General features: G+C 43.0%; 1 protein-coding gene across 2 annotated transcripts in view; it reads right to left on the minus strand.

The window, feature by feature from the left end:
- Nucleotides 1-3,730: 3,730 nt before the first annotated feature.
- LOC138681618 (dihydroxyacetone phosphate acyltransferase-like) overlaps nt 3,731-14,495 on the minus strand; it is a 258,128-nt gene continuing 247,363 nt past the window's right edge. For both annotated transcript variants that reach the window (XM_069769275.1, XM_069769276.1), the window contains exon 16: nt 3,731-4,340. In XM_069769275.1, coding sequence (XP_069625376.1) covers nt 4,303-4,340 — 38 coding nt within the window. In that variant the 3' untranslated portion in view covers nt 3,731-4,302. The remainder of the gene's footprint in view (nt 4,341-14,495) is intronic.

Here is a 14,495-nt window from a genome sequence, read left to right on the forward strand (position 1 = left end):
TTGAGAAGCACATGCTGGTGTCTCCGCGGTGTTGGATGTTTTGATCTTCCCGAGGTCATTCATCCTTATGTTTATAGTCCTTTTACTAGGCACTGCTCCTAATAGCCAGTTTCCTACTCCACACTGATGAGGGGCAAATACCCCGAAACAGCTGTCTGTGGATGGATACCATGTTTTGACATAGGTGGTTTTCCTTTTTGGATGCTGCCCATGCCGTGGTTGTTCCTTCCCGGTGAAAGACCTGGCTATTTATTGCTTGCGTTGAGAAACACGTGATGGTGTCTCCGCGGCTTTCCTACATGCATTAGAAAAGAAAGACAGACATTAGTGTTGTAAAGATAAGATAAAGAAAGAAAACAAGAGATACAGAAAACAGGAAAGAATAAGTTCAAGCCAAGAAAAAAAAATAGTTGTCAAGACAAAAAAGGGAAGATAGAAGCAAAGTGAAGAAATAAAAAACAGGCAAGAATAGTATAATCATGAAAAAAAAACAAAAAACAAAACAGTCAAGTATACTTACACGCCATCTTGCCACCCGAACGTGTGTTGGCTCCTCCTGGTCTGCCATCGCTGCAGTGAAGAACTGGTCTGATAAGAAAAAAAAAATGACCACATGTGTATATGTGACAGAGAATACTTACCAATCAGTAGGGAATGTACTCACTTCACTTTCCCGTCCGGCACGTTCAGGACCAGGGCGCTCCTCAGAAGACGAGGAAGAAGACATTATGAATGCTGCAAGAAAAAATAGACAGAAATTAGTAAATACTAAAGATAGAAAAAAGGACAGACAGACATTTGCTGTTATACCGACATAAGCCAAAGTTGTAATTCTTCTGGAGAGGTTCCAGTCTGCTTCCAAGTGCCTGCTTCAAAGTCTGTCTGCTTCCAGGGGTCTGTAGAGCAGCGTACTGCCAGTGCCCACACATTCTTTTTATCTATCTTTGTGTGGGGGTGGCTAATCAGTCTCTAGACATGTTTACTCTGGAAAAACACATGCGTACAAAAATGCTAGCAAACGCGTGTACTTGCGTTCACCTGCGTTCCCATAGACACTAATGCATTGTTTTGACGCATTCCTTCTGCAAGCATCCACATGCATTTAGCGGCGGCAAATTGCTGCCACCAAAATTGTAACATGTTGCGTTAGCCGCGCCCAGCCACACAAGCCGAAACGACTCATGCGTAGTCAAACATGGCCAAAAGCATACAAACAAATGTACCTGCGTCCACAACATTAAGGGTATGTGCACACGTTGCGGATTCTCTGCGGATCTGCAGCGTTTTTTGCAGTGCAGAAACACTGCAGATCCGCAAATGATTTACAGTACAATGTAAAGCAATGAGGAAAAAAAAAAGCTGTGCACACGTTGTGGAAAATCAGGTGCGGAAACACTGCGGATTAAAAGAAGTAGCATGTCACTTCTCTTTTGCGGATCTGCAGCGTTTTTGTACCCATTCCATTATAAAAATCCGCAGGGGTAAAAAACACAGGAAATACGCAGAAAATCTGCAGCAAAAACGCACAAAAAATACTGCGGATCTGCACAAAAAACACGACAAATCCGCAGCTGCGTTTTCTGCCAGTAGAGGCAGAATCTGCACCAGAAATTCCTAAGGCTAATCCGCAACGTGTGCACATAGCCTAAAGATAGGAAAACACGATGCATGCGGATGTAAGCGGCCAAAACGCTGCGGACACAACCGCAAATGTGAAACCAGCCTTACTTTGTGTTTTTTACTAATATTTTTACAATTGTTATTTTTTTACTAAGTTTCTCTATGATACTTCAACTTTTATATGTCTGGACACTGGTCTAATGCAATGCATTAAATCTGTTGGTTTTACACTGGCAGTACATTGATTAGATGCTGCTTGTATATGGTCTAATAGGGCACAATGATTGGCAGAATCGGAGGTCATGATTTGACCTGCAGTTGCCATGCCTATTTTCAGCTCCCCGCAATTGCACAGCATGGGGGTGAGTGGGATGAAAGAGGGAGCACCCACTCTCTCTAAAGCTTCAAAATGTCTGTCTATTTAATGTAGTATAAGTTCTGTAATATACTTACCTAGTCTCCAGAGCCACTCTGGTCACCTTATCACTTCAATGACTATAGTTCTTAAATGCTGGATCACATTTTGGTTAGTGAGCCACTTTTACAATGTGAGCCTTTGGAGCCTCGTTCTGACGCTCCCTAGGCTTACACTGTAAAAGTGATTTCAAGCTCAATTATAAACCACAATGTGATCCAGTGAGTCGGAATTGTAGCCACATGAATGAGAAGGTAACGAGAGTGGTGCTGGAGACAGGATAAGATGGTGATCAGTAAGTATATTAACTCACACTACATTACATACACATCTAGACATGTTGAGGGTAGGGTTGAGCGACTTTTCTTTTTATAGAATCGGGTCGGGTTTCATGAAACCCGACTTTTTCAAAAGTCGGGTCAAGTGAAATCGGTGTATTGCAGTGCATTGAGTTTCTAATGGTCCCCAGGGTCTGAAGGAGAGGAAACTCTCCTTCAGGCCCTGGGATCCATATTTAAGTGTAACATAAAGAATCAAAATAAAAAATATTGATATACTTACCCTCGGACGCGCCCTGGTTCTCACCGGCAGCCTTCCTTCCTAAGAATCAGCGCCTGAAGGACCTTCGATGACGTCGCGGCTTGTGATTGGTCGTGTGAGCGGTCACATGGGCGTCACGCGACCAATCACAAGCCGCGACGTCATCTAAGGTCCTTCAGGCGCTGATTCTTAGGAAGGAAGGCTGCAGGTTAGAACCAGGGCACGTCCGAGGGTGAGTATACACCCTCGGACGCGCCCTCGGACGCTTCCTTCCTAAGAATTAGCGCCTGAAGGACCTTAGATGACGTCGCGGCTTGTGATTGGTCGCGTGACCGCCCATGTGACCGCTCACGCGACCAATCACAAGCCGCGACGTCATCGAAGGCCCTTCAGGCGCTCATTCTTAGGAAGGAAGGCTGCCGGTGAGAACCAGGGCGCATCCGAGGGTGAGTATATCAAGATTATTTTATTTTTATTCTTTATTTTACACATAAATATGAATTCCGATACCGATTCCCGATATCTTAAACATATTGGAACTTGGTATCGGAATTCCGATTCCAGATCAGAAGATCGCCGACCTCATGGCCGACCCCACACAGGGGTCGGGTCGGGTTTCATGAAAAAGTCGGCGACTTCTGAATCTGGCCGACCCGTTTCGCTCAACCCAAGTTGAGGGTATAGGTTTCATAGGAGTGAAGGTACTGCCTGGTGGAGCCATACACTCCGGTGGTCAAACTTAGCTTAACCATGCTAACATCTGACTATCATTATGAAAGGTACATGTTTTATTAGCATAGTTGCACTGCATGTGAGCACTAGAATAACCGATGGCTCAGTATAGTTACCTTGTTTGAAGCTTTCAAACATACTTGGTAGAAGATCATAATATGAACATCTACATTCTGAGAGCAATAAAACAGGCTCATGCATCATATAGTCATGACCGTATGTCCAGGACAGGTTTCAAGTACAGACGTGTCTAACTTTATCTTTTGCGTTGGATAAGAAATCAAATTTCTTGCAATAGAACTTTTATGTATTACTGTGACATGTCAGTGACATGTTAGCAAAACCCTTAGCAAACTGCAAATTACGGTACATCACAACCACTAGGTGGCCAGACACAGACAGCATAAACATCTCTCAACAGAGTATTGCAAAATCTTGTTTATTTTCAAAGCTTCAATTTTTGCCAAAGGATCTCAGTAATAGACCCAACCAGGTAAGATTTTGGGGAGCAGCAGTTCATAATTCAGACTGAAATTACCAACAAAAATGTAAAAATATCAATGTCATTAAAAGCAAGCGTTGAACAAGCAGTATACTATACAAGTTTAAACTAATAATTAAAACAATATGTGTTGCCTTTTTTTACAGATTTCATAATTTTTAGTGTACAGTATACGGCTAGCTTCTAAATAATGTTAATCTTGCTAGAAGTAAAATTTCTCTGAGATTACTAAAATTGCTTTCATTTTTATATATTGTCATTGGATATGTTAAAAATTGTATAAAAATGTAAACCAAATCTATCAACGAAGTATAACAGCATTTGGAAAGATCATCATAGCAAAATAAACTGTTTTTCTGTCTTGTGTTCCTCCTAACTATTACAGGGAAACACAATTTCATTGTTAGTGCGGTTGTTGATTTTTTTTTTCTTGTCGCAAGACCAGTAGAATTAATATCTCTCTGCTAAGGAATTGAAGAATTTGCCAGATTCTTTAAAGTCTTGATGCTGGAAACGTTCTTGAAGGCACTTCTGTAAAGTAAAGAACAGTATCAATATTTACTTTACTCCTGTAACTATATTAAACATTTCTTTTTCTCAGGATACAATTTGGTTCTACTTTACCATTACAGCTAGGTTCACATCAGCAATGCAAACTAAAAATCACATTTTTCTGTCCTTTTATAGAAGCAAATGAGCAGAGTTAAGTTTTTCATCTTGGTGACCCACCAGAAAATAAAACGTGTTTTTTTCTGCAACTAAAACCTACTCTCTTAATGGCAAAACCAATGTGTTCAAAATGCTTGTTTTCAGATGTTTTCACAGTTTTTTATGCTTTTTTTTTTGCAGTGTTTTTTTGGGTGCCAGTATGTGCACTTTGTTTATAGTACATTTAATAAAGTTAGTTTTAGGCTATGTTCACATGTGTTTTTTTCTGCAGCCAAAACCTACTCTTTTGGCAGTAAAAATGCTACTCCCAAAGCACTCGTTTTGTTGCATTTTTTTGCTTTGTCTACAGTAAATGTCTTATTTACCAAAAATTGTTAGAGAAAAGCAGAAAAAATGTTTATAGTGTTTATCTACAAAGTTTTTTCACCTTCTCATTGCTTTGCATGGGGAAAAAATGCTGCAATAAAATGCTGTAAGAATTGACATGATGCACGTTTAAAGGGAACCTGACAACAGAAAAAGCAGTATTATTAGGGATAATTTGCAGGCTAACAGCATTACTAACCTGCCTGGTGCCTGAATGCAGCCAAACACTGTGGAGAAAAAATGAACTTTATTCTCCCCACCAGCATTTGGTTTCAGTCACAGAGGCGCTGCTGGTTCAGTCATCGTTCTGAGAATACAGAGCAACTGCACCCCTGGCATTATCTGACACCGGCTCTGCATTGGGGCCGGCTATCAGTCAACGCCGAGAGCGAGGTTAAAGCCGCTGATGTGTCTTCTCAGAGAAGTGTTTGAACAAGCATCGGCGCCACTCCCATGACTGAACCGAATTCTGTCTGGGAGAATAAAGTTCATTTTCGCCCCACAGTGTTCAGCTACGTGCAGGCACCGAGCAGGTAAATATCTAGAGATAAGAGAACCTCCCTAATAAAGTTCGGTGTCCAGACCGAACACCTATTGTTCGGTCACGGACCTCACCAGGAAGTCTGTGTTAACATTCCGGTTCAAGGTTGGTCTCTGCAGGAATTTAGCCCTGCTGTGTCCTTCAGAGATTAAGTTCCCTGGCCTATCCCATGGCGGCAGGTCTTATATTAGGAAGCTCCACCCACCACTCTTTGCCTGAACGTTGTTGATTCCTAGCCTGTTTGTCCTGCTAGTGATCTGTTTGAGCTTGAGTGTTTCTGTTTCTCCCATTATGGTCCCAGCTTGCCTACCCATCCTTGTCTAACCTCTCCAGACCTGACCTGCCTCTGACCTTCCGGTCAACTGCTGCAGAATCGGGGACTGCCCTGGAGTGGAACTTGGTGTCTACCAGAAGCACCCCTCCAAGATAAGTCCGACCCGTGAAGCAGGTCCACATCCTGGAGTTCCTTTCACCTGCCAACATGGGTATGAGGTATAGGAGAGCAAACACAAAATGTGGTCAGACGATCCAAGGTCAGGGCAGACAGCATAGGCTCAGATTATGAAGCCGAGGTCAGGACCGGAGAGGTCAGATAGGACAAGTAGGCAAGCTAGGACAGTAACAAGAGCAATAGAAACACAAGCTCAAACAGATCAATAGGACAAACAGGCTAGCAATCAACATTTGGGAGGAGATTGGTGGGTGGAGCGGCCTAATATAGGACCTGCATGTACAGGATACTCCGAGGAACCTAATCTCTGCAGGACACAGCGGGGTTAAATTCCTGCAGAGACCAGTCACACCTCCCTTAAGGCCAAATGGATGCCACATGCAGGTGCAGCAGTAGTGAATGAAGCACATTCAGAGGAACGGCCAGACATAAGAAGAAACCATATAGAATCATAGAATGTTAGAGTTGGAAGGGACCTCCGAGGCCATCATGTCCAACCCCCTGCCCAATGCAGGATTCAATAAAACATCTCATCCTTGTAGGACACAGTTTGCAGTCCATTCACCATCCTGGTAGCTCTTCTTAGAACGTGGTGAGCAGGGCAGCACTAAGGAAAACTGCGAGTCACCGCCATGAGTGCTTCTTTAAGACAATGCCACTTTCTGCTGTTGGTGCATACTCCTTAAACAAATATCATATTTTGCGGACTAAAAGACGCACTGCCCCCAAAAAATATTGGAGGAAAATGGGCAATGCGTCTTATAGTCTGAATGCAGACTTACTGCAGGGTTGCGGTGGTAGTGGAGCAGGGTCCCTTCCTCAGGAAGTCGGCAGAGGCAGAAGTATGGCAATCCTGAGGGCCTAGTGTTGGCAGTGAGCAGGACAGAGTGCATGATTGGTCTCCCAGCGACCATGTTTCTGAATCTGTGGGTCGCCTCCGGCAGCGTGTGCACCGATTGGGATCTCGCACTATCCGAGAACTCAATCTGTGCACGCGCCGCCAGAGGTGGCTTTTTTTTCTAAGACTGTGGGCTTCAGGGAAATGGCTGTCGGATGCCGTGCATGCACAGATTGAGATATCAGCTGGACCGTGATCCCAATCTGCACACGTGCTGCCTCCTGTGGTCCTCGACATTGAGGAAAATGGCTGCCGGGAAACCGATGATGCACTCTGCTCTCCACCGACACCAGGCCTGCAGCATCGCCACACTTCTGCCACTGGCTTCCTGAGAAAGAGACCCTGCTCCATGCAACCCACTCTGCTTTGACTCACCACCAACACTGGGCCAACAGCATCCTCCCACCGAGGACCTGCAGCATTGCCCGACTTCTGCCGCCGCTGGCTTCCTGAGGAGGGATCATGCCTCCTGTGACCCCACTCCACTGCTGCCAGCCCCCAGGTAAGATACCTCAAATTCAGACAATAAGACAGACCCCCATCTTATAAAAATCTTTTTTTCCTATTTTCCACCCCAAAATTTGGGGGTGCGTCTTATGGTCCGGTGCGTCTTATGGTCCAAAAATACAGTCTATATATTTTTGGAAAACCTATCAATGTCCACAAGTAGATGGTTGATGTATGATTGCTGGGGTGAGACCACTGGCCACCTCACCTATGCCAAAACAGAGGTCTCAAACTCCCCCATGTCTGTGAAGTGGTGACTCGACCATTGATCCAGTCACTTGTATGGCTCTGATGGTGACATTTGAATGATCAGTAATATTTTTTAATGCCATACTTTTGAAGTATAATTTATTCTATAACTTATTATTTTTAAATGGGGAAGAAAAAAAGTAAACGTTTAACTTTATTTTTCATGTTAGTGATACTAAATTAAAGGGGTATTTTCAAGTTGTATTTCGAGCAGCTCAGAGCTCTGCAGTCTCTTTCCTTCTTTGTTTCTGTCAGGACAGGCACTCCTTGTGTGATAGCTTAGGTGAATAATATAACTGTAGTATTAGTAAAACTATAAAGAGACTTTTTGAATAAGCACACCTCTCAGGACACTTTGAGCAGAGAGCTATTATTAGTAGACCTGCTCTGGAAGAAGATCATTTGGCAAGACTTGTAACAGTATCTCTTCAGAAGATGTGAGGGAGGTGAGAAGCTAACTCCTTTATAGAAATTAGTGGTATGGAGTATGGTTGAGCAAAACGGGTCGTTCATTTTCAAAAGTCGCCGACTTTTGGCAAAGTCAGGTTTCATGAAACCCGACCCGACCCCTGTGCGGGGTCGGCCATGCGGTACGCAACTTTCGCGCCAAAGTCGCGTTTCAATGATGCGAAAAGCGCCATTTCTCAGCCAATGAAGGTGAACGCAGAGTGTGGGCAGCGTGATGACATAGGTCCTGGTCCCCACCATCTTAGAGAAGGGTATTGCAGTGATTGGCTTGCTGTCTGCGGTGTCACAGGGGCTATAAAGGGGCGTTCCCGCCGACCGCCATCTTACTGCTGCTGATCTGAGCTTAGGGAGAGGTTGCTGCCGCTTCGTCAGAAGCAGGGATAGCGTTAGGCAGGGTCCATTAACCACCAAACCGCTTGTGCTGTAGCGATTTCCACTGTCCAACACCACCTTCGGTGTGCAGGGATAGTGGAAGCTACATTTTTTTTTTCTCAGCGCTGTACCTCATTGGGCTGCCCTAGAAGGCTCCCTGATAGCTGCATTGCTGTGTGTACGCCGCTGTGCAAACCAACTGCTTTTTTCAAAGCACAAATCCTCTTGTTCCTTCCTTTCTGCACAGCTATCTTTTTTGTTTGTCCACACTTTTTATTTAATTTGTGCATCAGTCCACTCCTTATTGCTGCCTGCCATACCTGGCTGAGATTACTGCAGGGAGATAGTAATTGTAGGACAGTCCCTGTTTTTTTTTTTTGTGGGAGATTAAGATTGGCATTTCTGCTAGAGTGCCATCCCTGTGTGTGCCATCTCTCACTCAGTGGGCCATAGAAAGCCTATTTATTTTTTTGGTTGATTTGGGTTCTAAATTCTACCTGAAAAAATCACTAAATCAATCAGTGGGAGATAAATATTGGCCTCTGGGCTTGTGTGCCACTCCTGACTCCTGTGTGTGCCATCTCTCACTCAGTGGGCCATAGAAAGCCTATTTATTTTTTTGGTTGATTTGGGTTCTAAATTCTACCTGAAAAAATCACTAAATCAATCAGTGGGAGATAAATATTGGCCTCTGGGCTTGTGTTCCACTCCTGACTCCTGTGTGTGCCATCTCTCATTCAGTGGGCCATAGAAAGCCTATTTATTTTTTTGGTTGATTTGGGTTCTAAATTCTACCTGAAAAAATCAATAAATCAATCAGTGGGAGATAAATATTGGCCTCTGGGCTTGTGTGCCACTCCTGACTCCTGTGTGTGCCATCTCTTACTCAGTGGGCCATAGAAAGCCTATTTTTTTTTATTTGGTTAATAAATTCTCCCTGAAAAAATCATTTTATTTTATTTGGTTTCTAAATTCTTCCCGAAAAAATCATTTTATTTTATTTTATTTCTAAAGTCTCCCTGAAAAAAAAAAAAAAATCAGTGGGAGATTAATATTGCCCTTTCTGCTTGTGTGCCAGTCTTGACTCCTGGGTGTGCCATCTCTCTCTCTCAAATAGTGGGCCATAGAAAGCCTATTTATTTTTTTGGTTGATTTGGGTTGTAAATTCTACCTGAAAAAATCAATAAATCAATCAGTGGGAGATAAATATTGGCCTCTGGGCTTGTGTGCCACTCCTGACTCCTGTGTGTGCCATCTCTCACTCAGTGGGCCATAGAAAGCCTATTTATTTTTTTGGTTGATTTGAGTTCTAAATTCTACCTGAAAAAATCACTAAATCAATCAGTGGGAGATAAATATTGGCCTATGGGCTTGTGTGCCACTCCTGACTCCTGTGTGTGCCATCTCTCACTCAGTGGGCCATAGAAAGCCTATTTATTTTTTTGGTTGATTTGGGTTCTAAATTCTACCTGAAAAAATCACTAAATCAATCAGTGGGAGATAAATATTGGCCTCTGGGCTTGTGTGCCACTCCTGACTCCTGTGTGTGCCATCTCTCACTCAGTGGGCCATAGAAAGCCTATTTATTTTTTTGGTTGATTTGGGTTCTAAATTCTACCTGAAAAAATCAATAAATCAATCAGTGGTAGATAAATATTGGCCTCTGGGCTTGTGTGCCACTCCTGACTCCTGTGTGTGCCATCTCTCACTCAGTGGGCCATAGAAAGCCTATTTTTTTTTTTTATTTGGTTTCTAAATTCTCCCTGAAAAAATCATTTTATTTTATTTGGTTTCTAAATTCTTCCCGAAAAAATCATTTTATTTTATTTTATTTCTAAAGTCTCCCTGAAAAAAAAAAAAATAAATCAGTGGGAGATTAATATTGCCCTTTCTGCTTGTGTGCCAGTCTTGACTCCTGGGTGTGCCATCTCTCTCTCTCAAATAGTGGGCCATAGAAAGCCTATTTATTTTTTTGGTTGATTTGGGTTGTAAATTCTACCTGAAAAAATCAATAAATCAATCAGTGGGAGATAAATATTGGCCTCTGGGCTTGTGTGCCACTCCTGACTCCTGTGTGTGCCATCTCTCACTCAGTGGGCCATAGAAAGCCTATTTATTTTTTTGGTTGATTTGGGTTCTAAATTCTACCTGAAAAAATCACTAAATCAATCAGTGGGAGATAAATATTGGCTTCTGGGCTTGTGTGCCACTCCTGACTCCTGTGTGTGCCATCTCTCACTCAGTGGGCCATAGAAAGCCTATTTTTTTTTTTTATTTGGTTTCTAAATTCTCCCTGAAAAAATCATTTTATTTTATTTGGTTTCTAAATTCTTCCCGAAAAAATCATTTTATTTTATTTTGTTTCTAAAGTCTCCCTGAAAAAAAAAAAAAAAAATCAGTGGGAGATTAATATTGCCCTTTCTGCTTGTGTGCCAGTCTTGACTCCTGGGTGTGCCATCTCTCTCTCTCAAATAGTGGGCCATAGAAAGCCTATTTATTTTTTTGGTTGATTTGGGTTCTAAATTCTACCTGAAAAAATCAATAAATCAATCAGTGGGAGATAAATATTGGCCTCTGGGCTTGTGTGCCACTCCTGACTCCTGTGTGCGCCATCTCTCACTCAGTGGGCCATAGAAAGCCTATTTTTTTTTATTTGGTTTCTAAATTCTCCCTGAAAAAATCATTTTATTTTATTTGGTTTCTAAATTGTTCCTGAAAAAATCATTTTATTTTATTTTGTTTCTAAAGTCTCCCTGAAAAAAAAAAAAAATCAGTGGGAGATTAATATTGCCCTTTCTGCTTGTGTGCCAGTCTTGACTCCTGGGTGTGCCATCTCTCTCTCTCAGATAGTGGGCCATAGAAAGCCTATTTATTTTTTTGGTTGATTTGGGTTCTAAATTCTACCTGAAAAAATCACTAAATCAATCAGTGGGAGATAAATATTGGCCTCTGGGCTTGTGTACCACTCCTGACTCCTGTGTGTGCCATCTCTCACTCAGTGGGCCATAGAAAGCCTATTTATTTTTTTGGTTCATTTTGGTTATAAATTCTACCTGAAAAAATCAATAAATCAATCAGTGGGAGATAAATATTGGCCTCTGGGCTTGTGTGCCACTCCTGACTCCTGTGTGTGCCATCTCTCACTCAGTGGGCCATAGAAAGCCTATTTTTTTTTATTTGGTTTCTAAATTCTCCCTGAAAAAATCAATTTATTTTATTTGGTTTCTAAATTCTTCCCGAAAAAATCAATTTATTTTATTTTGTTTCTAAAGTCTCCCTGAAAAAAAAAAAAATAATCAGTGGGAGATTAATATTGCCCTTTCTGCTTGTGTGCCAGTCTTGACTCCTGGGTGTGCCATCTCTCTCTCTCTCAAATAGTGGGCCATAGAAAGCCTATTTATTTTTTTGGTTGATTTGGGTTGTAAATTCTACCTGAAAAAATTAATAAATCAGTCAGTGGGAGATAAATATTGGCCTCTGGGCTTGTGTGCCACTCCTGACTCCTGTGTGTGCCATCTCTCACTCAGTGGGCCATAGAAAGCCTATTTATTTTTTTGGTTGATTTGGGTTCTAAATTCTACCTGAAAAAATCACTAAATCAATCAGTGGGAGATAAATATTGGCCTCTGGGCTTGTGTGCCACTCCTGACTCCTGTGTGTGCCATCTCTCACTCAGTGGGCCATAGAAAGCCTATTTATTTTTTTGGTTGATTTGGGTTCTAAATTCTACCTGAAAAAATCACTAAATCAATCAGTGGGAGATAAATATTGGCCTCTGGGCTTGTGTGCCACTCCTGATTCCTGTGTGTGCCATCTCTCACTCAGTGGGCCATAGAAAGCCTATTTATTTTTTTGGTTGATTTGGGTTCTAAATTCTACCTGAAAAAATCACTAAATCAATCAGTGGGAGATAAATATTGGCCTCTGGGCTTGTGTGCCACTCCTGACTCCTGTGTGTGCCATCTCTCACTCAGTGGGCCATAGAAAGCCTATTTATTTTTTTGGTTGATTTGGGTTCTAAATTCTACCTGAAAAAATCACTAAATCAATCAGTGGGAGATAAATATTGGCCTCTGGGCTTGTGTGCCACTCCTGACTCCTGTGTGTGCCATCTCTCACTCAGTGGGCCATAGAAAGCCTATTTTTTTTTTTTATTTGGTTTCTAAATTCTCCCTGAAAAAATCATTTTATTTTATTTGGTTTCTAAATTCTTCCTGAAAAAATCATTTTATTTTATTTTATTTCTAAAGTCTCCCTGAAAAAAAAAAATGGGAGATTAATATTGACATTTGTGCTTGAGTGACAGTCCTGCGTGTGTGGCATCTCTGTGATTTGGTGCCACAGAAAACAGAGTGTGTAACATTGTGCCTGATTTTCCTTGCGGTCTCACCAACCTGTAAAGGGATATCGAAATCATACTGAAGTTATAGCTCACCGTGTAAGTTGTTTGACAGCAACAAATAAATTTACTTTGGTTAAGTTTTTAAAACAATGAGGAAGTCTGGTGAAAGAGGTCGTGGCCATGGGCGTTCATTGTCAGGTGGTAATGATGGTAGTGGTAGTGGAGCATCAGGTGGTCGTGGGAAAAAAAAAATTCCACCTAAGTCTGGAGCTGTGGAGCCAGGTTCGTCGTCTGGCTACACAAGGCCTCGAACGCACTCTTTTCTGGGAGTAGGAAAACCGCTTTTAAAGCCGGAGCAGCAACAGCAAGTTTTGGCTTACCTTGCTGACTCAGCCTCTAGCTCTTTTGCCTCCTCTTCTGAAACTGGTAAATGTAAAAGCAGCGCGTCGTTTGTGGATGTTCAAAGTCAGGGACAAGTCGCTTCCTTGTCCTCTTCAGCAAAAACAACAACAAGAGAGAAGGATGCAGCAGGCGACACAACGGGATACTCCATGGAGCTCTTTACACATACCGTGCCTGGCTTAGAAAGTGAAACAGTTAACAGGCCATGCCCATTACAAGTAGATTCTGACATGGAGTGCACTGATGCACAGCCACAGCACGACTACTATGCTGGTCCTTTGACTCAGACCACAACATTGCCCTCTCAGGGTACTGATCCACAATCAGACCCTGATGAGACTATGTTGCCCCGTCACGAACGCTATACCACCGACCGACACGGTGACACAGACGAAGTTGCACACGAGCTAGAAGAGGAGGTTATAGATGACCCAGTTGTTGACCCTGATTGGCAGCCATTGGGGGAACAGGGTGCAGGCGGCAGTAGTTCTGAAGCGGAGGTGGAGGAGGGGCCGCAGCAGGCATCAACATCGCAACAGGTTCCATCTGCCGGGCCCGTATCTTGCCCAAAATGCGTGGCAAAGCCAAAACCTGTTGGAGGACAGCGTGGCCATCCGGTTAAAGCTCAGTCTGCAATTCCTGAAAAGGGATCCGATGCTAGGAAGAGTGCAGTCTGGCATTTTTTTAAACAACATCCAATTGATCAGCGCAAAGTCATCTGTCAAAAATGTTCAACTAGCTTAAGCAGAGGTCAGAATCTGAAAAGTCTTAATACAAGTTGCATGCATAGACATTTAACCACCATGCATTTGCAAGCCTGGACTAACTACCAAACGTCCCTTAAGGTTGTAGCACCCTCGGCCAATGAAGCTAGTCAGCAATGCAACATCCCTTCCGTCACTGTAAGGCCACCATTTTCCGCACCACCGGCAGTATCTGTGCAGGTTTCTTTGCCAGCCCAAAGCAGTCAGGGTCAGGGAATCACCAGTTTTGTAGGAGGAAATACTGCATCTAGGGCACCGGCGGAAACAATACCGTCTCCAACCGTCTCTCAGTCTGCCATGTCCACCGGCACACCCGCTAGTTCCACGATCTCCAGCTCTCCAGTCCAGCTCACCCTACATGAGACTCTGGTTAGAAAAAGGAAGTACTTATCCTCGCATCCGCGTACACAGGGCTTTAACGCCCACATAGCTAGACTAATCTCGTTAGAGATGATGCCCTACCGGTTAGTTGAAAGCGACGCTTTCAAAGCCCTGATGGAGTACGCTGAACCACGCTACGAGCTACCCAGTCGACACTTTTTTTCCAGAAAAGCCATCCCAGCCCTGCACCAGCATGTTAAACAGCGCATCGTCCATGCACTCAGGCAATCTGTGAGTACAAAGGTGCACCTGACTACAGATGCATTGACCAGTAGG

The sequence above is a fragment of the Ranitomeya imitator genome, chromosome 5 (assembly GCF_032444005.1).
Source record: "Ranitomeya imitator isolate aRanImi1 chromosome 5, aRanImi1.pri, whole genome shotgun sequence".
NCBI classification, from domain to species: Eukaryota; Metazoa; Chordata; class Amphibia; order Anura; family Dendrobatidae; genus Ranitomeya; species Ranitomeya imitator.